This window comes from Solea solea, chromosome 11 (genome assembly GCF_958295425.1).
Source record: "Solea solea chromosome 11, fSolSol10.1, whole genome shotgun sequence".
NCBI classification, from domain to species: Eukaryota; Metazoa; Chordata; class Actinopteri; order Pleuronectiformes; family Soleidae; genus Solea; species Solea solea.
Window position 1 is genome coordinate 12,704,661 of NC_081144.1, and position 10,150 is coordinate 12,714,810.

General features: G+C 39.1%; 2 protein-coding genes across 2 annotated transcripts; both read left to right on the forward strand.

The window, feature by feature from the left end:
- Positions 1-419: 419 nt before the first annotated feature.
- On the forward strand, positions 420-5,435 carry ptges3a (prostaglandin E synthase 3a (cytosolic)). The gene is made up of 8 exons (XM_058642204.1): positions 420-581; positions 2,172-2,285; positions 3,147-3,216; positions 3,315-3,413; positions 3,631-3,720; positions 3,815-3,859; positions 3,980-4,007; positions 4,845-5,435. Coding segments are annotated over exons 1-8 (450 nt in total). The 5' UTR covers positions 420-579; the 3' UTR covers positions 4,847-5,435.
- Positions 5,436-7,275: 1,840 nt separating this feature from the next.
- Positions 7,276-10,112, forward strand: mipa (major intrinsic protein of lens fiber a). Its single transcript, XM_058642203.1, has 4 exons — positions 7,276-8,373; positions 8,561-8,725; positions 8,846-8,926; positions 9,029-10,112. The coding sequence occupies exons 1-4, from the start codon at positions 8,014-8,016 to the stop codon at positions 9,212-9,214; spliced, it is 792 nt and encodes a 263-aa protein (XP_058498186.1). The 5' UTR covers positions 7,276-8,013; the 3' UTR covers positions 9,215-10,112.
- Positions 10,113-10,150: the final 38 nt, after the last annotated feature.

Genomic DNA, 10,150 nt, shown 5'->3' on the forward strand with positions numbered 1-10,150 from the left:
ACTTTTCAGTGACGTTGTGGTCACGCTCATAGACATACATACGTAGACGCCTCATTCAGCAGGTTGGTCCGTTGCTGCGTTACGTCAGCGCGTCCACCATATTGGATGTGGCAGATCTGCCCGTAAACTAATAAAAGGAAATGGACTGAACTTCATAAAGCGCCTTTCTACAAAGTGCTTTAAGTTAATGCCTCTTATTCACCAATTCACACACACACACACACACGTTTTATATTCACATTGATGAACATATATATATATATTATCTTCATCAAAGATTTGTAGAAAGGCGCTTTATGCAGTTCAGTCCATTTCCTTTTATTAGTTTACGGGCAGATCTGCCACATCCAATATGGCGGCGACGTCGACGTACGATTCAGCGCTCATGGTCTACGTAAATGTGTCTATGGTCACGCTGTCACGATTCGAGAGAATGACGAAAACACGCGATACTAGGATTCAGTGGTTGGAAACGATCATCAGCCGTAGACGCTATAGAAAAAGAAATCAAATAATAGCTGAGTAACTGTTACCTGTATTGTGGTCAGAAGTGGGGAGCTCATTGATAAAACAGTAACTATGTAAGTCCTGGGTTTACTTTAACGGTCATTACTGAAGCGGTAGTCTATTATAGATCAGTATGCATGCTAAAGTTAGCAAACTGAGCTAGCACATGAGTTAGCCTTAGCGTTTACGCGGTTGTCAAAACTAAAGGCACAATACGTCATTTAATACAACCACAGCTAATTATTTGTAAGCGTGTTAATATGTGGCGCCACTCGGAGGTGACACCCCTGCTCATTTTGATAATATGCATTTAGCATAGTTATAACTGCTATAAAGCTATGCTAGCAACGAAAAAGCATGGTGTCATGATTAGCTTCACTTTAGCTAACGTAAGCTAACACCAACGACGACGTGGTCATCAGTGTTAATGTTTTCTGTTCACCAAATTACTATATTCAAGTCAACCGTATGTGTCCGAGTTGTGTCAAACGACCGACACACTCTTAGCTGTCATTGTAGCTTTGTTGCGCTCCCTCTCATGGTGACACTCGAACGGTTGCTGTGGTGTATGAGTACAAGCTACAACTCTAATGGTAGTATGTGCACTGTCTATTGTCAGGTCATATTATCGTTATGTTTTATCTCAATAAATAGTGTTTGTCTTATGGGGAAACGCTGAATCCCGGTGGCTCTCTTGCCATTCTGGTTTGAATGGACGAGGCTTTTGTCGTCATGTTTCGTGACCTCAGATGCACTCCGCCCGGAAAACGTACATCACTTGAATCAGAGCAAACGCCCCTGAAAAACATTTGTGTACTGTAGAATGATTGATGATCTAACTGTTACCTATTCACTATTTTTTTATGCAACACCAACCATTATAATATCGAGCCTGAGACATTCTATGGAATATGTTATTATGACCCATTTGTATATGGTTATATATATTAAAACTCTGGTTCTCAAACGGTTTATACCATACCACCGGAGAATATATTAAGCTCTTGAAGTAACACCATTGGCAAACAAATTGACCGAGCAAAGTCAGCTATAGACTTTTCACTGGTGGCAGATTTCTTCCCTAAAAAAGAAATAAATTGCTCTCTCAGCCTCCTCTTCTTCACTTACTCTTCAGTCACTGGTATAGTGAAATCTATTGAGATGGAGTGAGAGATAAGGTCTGTATTTATTATTGAATTTAGTATTATTATTATTATGGTTGGTTACATAAAAATGGTTTCATTTTCTACACACTCCTGTTGAAATTCCCCAGCTCCACTCCCTGGTATATATTTCTGATTTTCCTTGCTTGCAAACGTACCAACGTTTGAGTACTGTGGTATTATGCATATGATTCCATATCCCCATTAATCATTTTTGGTAATTTTGACACATCATTATGTGTTGCAGTTCTTGGATTATATGTATTTAGGATGGCAACTCTGTACTTAAAGAAACAGTAAACCAAGGAACAGCCTGTTCTTCAAAGTTCACTGGCATTAAAAATCCTTAATCGAGTCAATTAGTTAGGTGTCTATCTTCTTTTCTGTTCTCTTTTCTGTTATGAAGATTTTTCATCCATGGTCCTTTTATTCTTCTTAATGTTTTTGCTGGAGGTGCATGTCCTGTTGCTATTTAATTCCCTTTCTTCTCTTTGTCATTAGGCAGCCCGCTTCAGCTAAGTGGTATGACAGGAGGGACTGTGTATTTGTGGAGTTCTGTGTGGAGGACAGTAAAGATGTACAAGTGAACTTTGACAAATCAAAATTTGAGTTTTGGTAAGTTGCATTAATGTGTTTGAATAAAGTATTGAATTGTAGTGAAATGGAGGATTTTTCTATTCTTGAAGCTAAATTGACAATGCTCACTTTCCTAGTATTTTAAATAACAATAATGATAATAAAATCATAAGGCATGTTTTAAGACATCTAAAAAGCCATTTCTAAAATGTGTTTCTGATTACAGTTTCCCACAAAAAAAGAAATAAATCCATACTATACATCTGCAAATATTTTTTTAACAGTTTTCCCTGCTGACCACAAGGTGTCTCCTTATTCACAGATAGGGCCATTCACTGCATGTGCTTTGAAAATGTGTTCAATAAACCATTTCTGGTCTAGTTTAAAAAAATAAAGAAAATAGTAATCTTGTACGTACAGTCTTAAGCAGATATTTAAGTTGTGCACAAAGAGCCATTCCCCCCTAGTATAGTAGTCAGAAAACAATAATAATAATTATAATAAAAAAATACAAAGTTAGCAATATTTATCAAGTGTCTGAGAACAAAAATGCGTAATTTTTAATAATTGAGGCTGGTTGTCCCTTTTCCTCCATCTGATATTGTTGTCTAATTGCTTTATTTTAGTAAAAATTTATTAAAGAACACAAATTGGTCTGTCTCTCAATCTACGTTTTTATATGCACTGCAGTTCAATTATATATGGTATTTTCAATACAAATAATGTATAAACTAAATATTAAATACACAAATCAGTTCATCCAAAAAAGAAACAGAGTGTTTGATAACAAAATAATTTATAAATTGATTATAATCTGCCAATGCTGATTATCAAAAATTGGCAAATATTGGCCCAACCAATTAATGGGTCTACCTCTATTCTTTTGATTTCATCTTACAGCTGTGTCAGTGGAGCAGATAACATCAAGCACCAGAATGCAGTGGACCTCTTTAACGAGATTGACCCCAAAGTATGTTTGTTTGTCAATTGCTGCTTTTGTTGAAGTTGTACCTTGTGTATTATTTGTTTAAACAAAAAAAACCAAAAAAATGTTTCTGTTCCCTGCAGGAATCCAAACACAGACGCACTGACAGATCTGTGTTGTGCTGTTTACAAAAAGCAGACGCTGGGAAACCATGGCCACGACTTACCAAAGACAAGACAAAGGTAACTGAAATCCTAATGTGAATATTGCATCGTTTGATTTATTAATACATTTGTCTGACTGGGTGAATGTGATTAAAATCATGAAAATCCTTTGTACAAAGAAATGTGTGTTAACAGGTTGTACAGCAGGTAAATGTCAAGTTTAAACAAAACCGCCTGCAAAGTTTACATGTTATAATAATGTCTTGCCTACATCCTTCAATCTTTCACCCTTCAGTGCAACTGGCTGAGTTTGGATTTCAATAATTGGAAAGACTGGGAAGAGGACTCGGATGAGGACATGTCAAAATATGACAAATTCTCAGAGGTAAACATGAACTATGCCCAGGGTTTCAAGGGTTAGTAATCCAGATGTACCGATGAGCAGACAAGTTGAATGGTGACTCTTTTGCATTTTCTAGATGATGAACACTATGGAAGGGGATGAGATGTGTGATTTAGATGAGGTATAGTTTTTCCTATGTATTTCTTTAAGCTGATAACAGCCCTGATCACACATTGTATTGTTTTGAATTTTGACAAGTAAAGGAAAAATAGTAATGATTACTCTTGCTTTTGTTTTGCAGCCTTATTCTGCAGACAGTGATGATGAATGTAAGTACCGTCCTAAATTATCTGTTTTAAAGTTAGTAATCGGCAATGATGTTGATAGGATTTCAATGTGATGAGTCCCCAGTCCTAGGTGACCGGTCACTTTTCTGAGTTTGGACAGGTGTGATTGAGCACAGGTGTAAATAAGTGGTGTAGTGTAGTCTACTGCCCTGAGTATAATATAATTTTTCACCACTTATTCCATCTTCTTTCATGTTCCACTGGCCGCCACGATGAAATGTATGCTGAGGACTGCATTATTGGAAAAATGTGTTAGTGGGATGCATGGAAAGTGAGTTTGACGCGTCCTTTTAGATCTTAATGCGTCAGTGAGAGACGCAGGACGTGTACTTATCAACATCCCTGAATTGGTTGTGCCTAGATTCCATTGGGTGAGAAGATGGCCATGATACATCAGAAATCAGAAACATTTAATTGTCATTGCACATGTACAACGAAATTATAGAAACATACATACAGATGAATCAGTGCGGGATCTGTTAAGTCACCTCAATGATGTAGAAAGATGCTAGATATATAATATGATGGCATTCCTGACAGAAAAATCTCAACACCCCATGGGGAACTGCCTTTTGGAAGAATAGTGATCTGTGATTCTTCCAGAGTTCCAAATACTTAAAGAGTCAAGTTGCTCTGGTGACTTGCTGAGACTTAACCCCTAACTAAGACTTGACAGTGTTTGGAACCTTTACTTCACAAAAATTATTATATTATAATAAAATGATAAATTTAAATTCACAATATTATGAATCTGTAAAGGAGTAGATAGGAATTTAATGTTGTTTTTACACATCGCATTTTTTATTTTCTCTGTTCCAGAAATTCCCGACCTTGAGTAGAAGCCCCGAGAGCCGTGTCAGTAGTAAACAAAGTGATAATTAATTGGCTTAAAGGAGAGATTGGTCATGAAATGCAACAAGGTTGGAGAAGAAGCTTTTTCTCTCTGCAGATGTTTCAGTGCGAAACTCCTCGGGAGAATGACGAGGAGTGACTGTTGGATACAGACATGCGCAGAGATCCATAGCAACATAAATTGCTGTGCTTTGCTGTTCTGCATGGACAATTCTGTTCAAATTAAAATGTTATTGTTCATAGTTAAATGACTGTAATGGGGATGTGCTGATGTCTTACACCTCTCTTTTTTGCAGTGTCGGGTTAAATATTGAGCATTGTGATTTCTAGGAAGAAAAAAAACGAAAATTCCTATTTTCCAAAAAAGTCGATTTTTGTAATGACAGGTTTACCCCTTTTAATATTTGTAAAGTAAATGGCACTTTTAATTTTTGTTGATTTAAAAAATAATAGGAAGTTCTGCTTAAAATGGATTTTCAATGTATGCCGACATCTGCAAATATTTAACAAAATCATTTTTCAACATCATTTAAAATAAACAGATATGCTTGTGCAACAGCTTGTGGCAAATTGTGATTTGTAAATTTGGGATATACAAATAAAATTGATTAGATACATTTATTTAGTTTCTCTATACCAGTTTACATAGCATTTAGATACATTTATTTTGTTTCTCTAATCCAGTTTACATAGCATTTATTGGACATTGTGCCTAGTGTGTAAATATTCTTCCCTATGCAGTTTCAATAGAACAGGTTACAACTGACTTTCTTAAGTATGTGACTACATGCATTGAACACTTGGCTCATGTGTCTCATACAGAGGGAGTTGGTATATACATTTATAATAAACGGTTTCAGACTTGAATACAAATGTACTTTTTTTTTAATTTGCAAAGAAAGCATTAAATTCTATGGTAAATTATTTCCTTAACATTGGAAGGTGGTGTTGGTACCAACCAATTTCCACAAGACATGACATGATCAAAAGCAAGATGTGTTACTTCAGCTGTAATGCAAAGAAACTATTTCACACCGATTTAAGCATTAGAGGGAGATGAGGTCAACATCACTTGTCCAGCAACTCGGAGGTTTTAGCAGCCTTTCATTGTGTCTAATCAGACTGTTGTGAAGCCCAAAATTAGCTTCAGAAGAATTTATAATAGTGGCCTGGATGATGATGATGGACATTGCCACTCATGTTTTATGTTTGAGTCGGTTAAGAACATGGTGTCTAAGCTTACATATGTGTTGACCATGTACAATTTGACTCCCTAACCACTGTGTAGTGCCAATGCTTCAGAGCACTGAACTCTCACTCCTCTATGAAAGCATGGTGCAGCGAAAATGGAAATGAAGGCATGCACATAGTGGAAATAAAGCAAATTGGGGATAGTAAAAATACTCTTACTATCCCCTCTGTGAAGTTTTGAGAGGTTGCCTGTTGTGTGTGTGTCAGCAGTCTGGACATAGTAAATAGAAAAATACAATGCAAGCACCTTTTCGACACCCTCCCCTCTAAAACTAAACTGGGCTTAAACCCACAAAAGCTGGCTTTCCACCAATGGAGGGAGTCGTGAGAAGGACATAATGCTCATGACAATAGAGATGCACCAACTGGAAAACTAAAAAATGTTTTGGGATCAGAAACAACAGGATCATCACTACTTCTTGGTGGTTTACTATGTTCACCATAATACTTAAATGTGAATGTGAGGTGAAACACATCAGCCTGTTGTGAGGTTGTTGTGCTAAATCATATTAAGTATTTAAAAGACGTTCAAACGTATTTACTGTTTTTACGTATAAATCCAATTCATTGTTGTTAATTGATGTGATGCCATTCCAAAATGACATAATACAGAGTGCTTGCTGCTCCATGGTTATATAGATAACCATAGATTCAGCAGTGGTAGTCAGACAAACATCACAGAAAGCAGCAGAAACTGTTACTGCCAGCGTTTTGTCTCTATGCATACAGGAAAAAACAGTGAGGTCAGCATAATCCTTTGAAAGGACTGTGGCTGCCCCACTGGCTGCCCTGGTCAGCATGATGGTCCAGTGAAGAAGCTCAATGCCAAGCCCTGTCCTCCCTTCTCCCTCCCCAACCATGGATTTTCCACCGCTTTATCTGACCTGAGCCTCCAAACACATCCTGCATACACAATGCAAAAGTCCAGCCTAATCAGTTCTGCTGCCACAAACTGAGTTTGTATCAATCCAGGTCACAAGCGGAGAAATTGAGAAGTTGCTCGTGTTTGGTGATTGCAATTTTGATTTGCATGAATGTGAACTATTGATTGTACATTTCAGGAGAGACATTGAAAGATGCTCATAAGAAATAAGAGAAAGGTTGATATTTTAATTACATTTATACTATGTGGGCAACAGTATCATAATTATTGCTGGTGGTATACAGGTACTAGACCTTCACCGTTCCATGAACCACCGTGAGGAGTCTAGTTAAAAACCCTGACATGCTGGAGAACCTCCAGGAGAAATGTGATGAACTTTGTTTACTTCTCTGCTGGACTGCATGAGGTCAAACATAAAAAGAGCTCCCAAAAATATTTTTAAAAAAAAAATGAGTTTAGTTCTCGTAAATGCCAAGGTCTGCATTGATTTCTTCTCACCCTTTTAAAATTGCAACCTATTAGTCCAGATTCAGAGTGGGCATGAGCAGACACAAAGAGTTCAAAGCAGGAGAAGGGTTAAGTGGTTTTTGTTTTTGATTCGCAGTATTTTTCACTGGCCCCTCCCCTGGGATCAGAGGGGCGACCCTGGTTCTGGGGCGTTATAAAAAGGCCTCTGATCTCCTCCTGCTCTAGTAAAGAGACTAAATGTCTGCAGAACATGCTTAACTTTTTTCTATCCATGTTCTTCTTCTAACAACCAACAGGGTTGGCACATCGATGCACAGGGACTGGCGTGTTGCTCCTCTGAGGAGCTTTCTATGACAGGCATTCGAGTTCACTTGCATTATCGATTAGTTACATGTTGGGCGGCTAATGTGTTGTTGCATTAACTGTGTTTTTTGGTCGCAGTCTTTATTGTGCAAAATTGGCATCTCCCTTTAGTTGATACGTTTTTTTCCCCCATACATTTCTTTGAGGTTGTTTTTTTGACCTATTGACATCATGTGGGAGTTCAGATCCATGTCTTTCTGGCGGGCTGTGTTTGCCGAGTTCTACGGCACCATGTTCTTCGTGTTCTTTGGGCTGGGCGCAGCCCTCCGCTGGACCACCGGGGCCCATAATGTCCTCCATGTTGCCTTTTGTTTTGGGCTGGCAGCTGCCACCCTCATCCAGTCCATCGGCCACATCAGTGGAGGTCACATCAACCCAGCGGTTACCTTTGCCTACCTGATTGGCTCCCAGATGTCCCTGTTCCGTGCTTTCTTCTACATCATAGCCCAATGTCTTGGAGCACTGGCTGGTGCTGCCGTGCTATACGGCGTCACACCCAGCAACATGAGGGGAAACCTGGCACTGAACAAGGTAAGATTACCTGTCAGTCACTGGACTACTGTGTCAATTCTTACCAGAGAGTAACCAGAGTGATCCTGTTGTTTTATCAATGACTTTTACAATGTTCACAGTTTTAAAATCTGACAAATCTAGCGCACTCAAAAGAAAGAAAAAAAATGATCTTAATATAATATATTTAATATCTTATCATTTAAAGCTGCAGCCAGGCGTCAGTATGGGCATGGCCACCACCATGGAAGTCTTCCTTACACTGCAGCTTGTTGTCTGCATCTTTGCTGTGACTGATGAGAGGCGCAATGGACGCATGGGCTCCGCTGCTCTTGCCATTGGCTTTTCTGTGCTCATGGGGCATCTTCTTGGGGTAAGGAAACACATTAAAAAAATCCAAAGAAGGATCGGAGTAGTATATCACGTCACATTATTCACAGAGCGCCTTTACAGTCTTAATCCTAAACTACTCTTTCTGTCTGTTTTGACTTAGATGTACTACACTGGGGCAGGAATGAATCCAGCCAGGTCCTTCGCTCCAGCTGTCCTGGTCAGAAATTTTGCCAACCACTGGGTAAGATGATCACTTTTTTTTTTTTTTAAACACTCAAAACCTGATGTGTCTTTTTAATTAGAATCACTGACGCCTTTCTGTACTTTGTTCTGAAAATGGCAGGTGTACTGGGTGGGCCCCATGATTGGCGCCGCCTTGGGTGCTCTGCTGTATGACTTTATACTTTTCCCCCGAATGCGAGGCCTCTCTGAGAGGATCGCCACGCTGAAGGGCACCCGGCCCCCAGAGGCTGAGGTCCAGCAGGAGACCAGGGGAGAACCCATTGAGCTTAAGACACAGGCTCTATAAGCCCAGAAGAGAAGATCTGACCCCCATCCCTCACCCATCACATTGCAGTTCCTGGTCCATCGTCAGCCCACTGCACACATACCTCCTCCCCACCTCCACGTATGCTAGCACAGATCCCAAACTCGTTGTTGTGCATCCTGAATTGGGCTTAATGAACTACAGTGAAATGGCACCCGCAGCCCTGATCATCTCTCCTCCTCCTCCTCCTCCCTTGGACTACAGGAAACAGATGGGTTAGAAGAAGACTTTCCACTGGAGGAAGCACCCTGTGCCCTGAAGTGTCAGGAGTCAGTCACTCCTTTTTGAGCAGGTGGCTATGACTCAGAATCAGGGCCTCTCCCTCTATCGTTTCTTCCCTTTCTTTCTATTTTTTTTTTGTATTCTGCTAGGAGTGATGCTACAGTAGAGCAGTGGATGTCTGCATGTATTCCATTTTGATCTAGTGTGATTTCACCCAGTTGTTTTGTTTCATGAACTGTGGGTAAATGGCATGTTATGTATTGTCCTTTGCCAGAGTTTATTTGGCTCACATTCTTTTTTTTTTTAGTTGTATGAGTGAGAACCAGAGAATGAATGCACATGCATGTCATGCATAAGGGTCATGCATGTGCATATGCGTGTATATGCTTGTGTGCTTGTTTTAGTTGATCATCTATTTTTTACTTTTCATTGCTTCTTGTATATATATATATCACAATTATCATTATCTTTACTATTATTATGTTTGATTAATCATACTTATTTTAGGGAAACATGCTGCCTTTTCCACTCCTCACTGACACGGCACCATTTGAGTTTAACAGATTCTGTTAAAGCCCATTTCATTCTGTTTAGAGTTTGTGTCTCACATGCATACACATTCATATTTTTATTAAAATAAACACAGAACACCAAACAATTTGGTCTTCCCCGGGCTCAGTCTTACCCTATACCAAA

Coding starts and splice junctions, on each gene's coding strand:
- mipa (XM_058642203.1), top strand. CDS start 8,014: ATGTGGGAGTTCAGATCCATGTCTTTCTGGCGGGCTGTGTTTGCCGAG. Junction 8,374..8,560: donor GAAACCTGGCACTGAACAAG/GTAAGATTACCT, acceptor TATCATTTAAAG/CTGCAGCCAGGCGTCAGTAT. Junction 8,726..8,845: donor TCATGGGGCATCTTCTTGGG/GTAAGGAAACAC, acceptor GTTTTGACTTAG/ATGTACTACACTGGGGCAGG.
- ptges3a (XM_058642204.1), top strand. Junction 3,721..3,814: donor AATATGACAAATTCTCAGAG/GTAAACATGAAC, acceptor TGCATTTTCTAG/ATGATGAACACTATGGAAGG. Junction 3,860..3,979: donor AGATGTGTGATTTAGATGAG/GTATAGTTTTTC, acceptor TTTGTTTTGCAG/CCTTATTCTGCAGACAGTGA.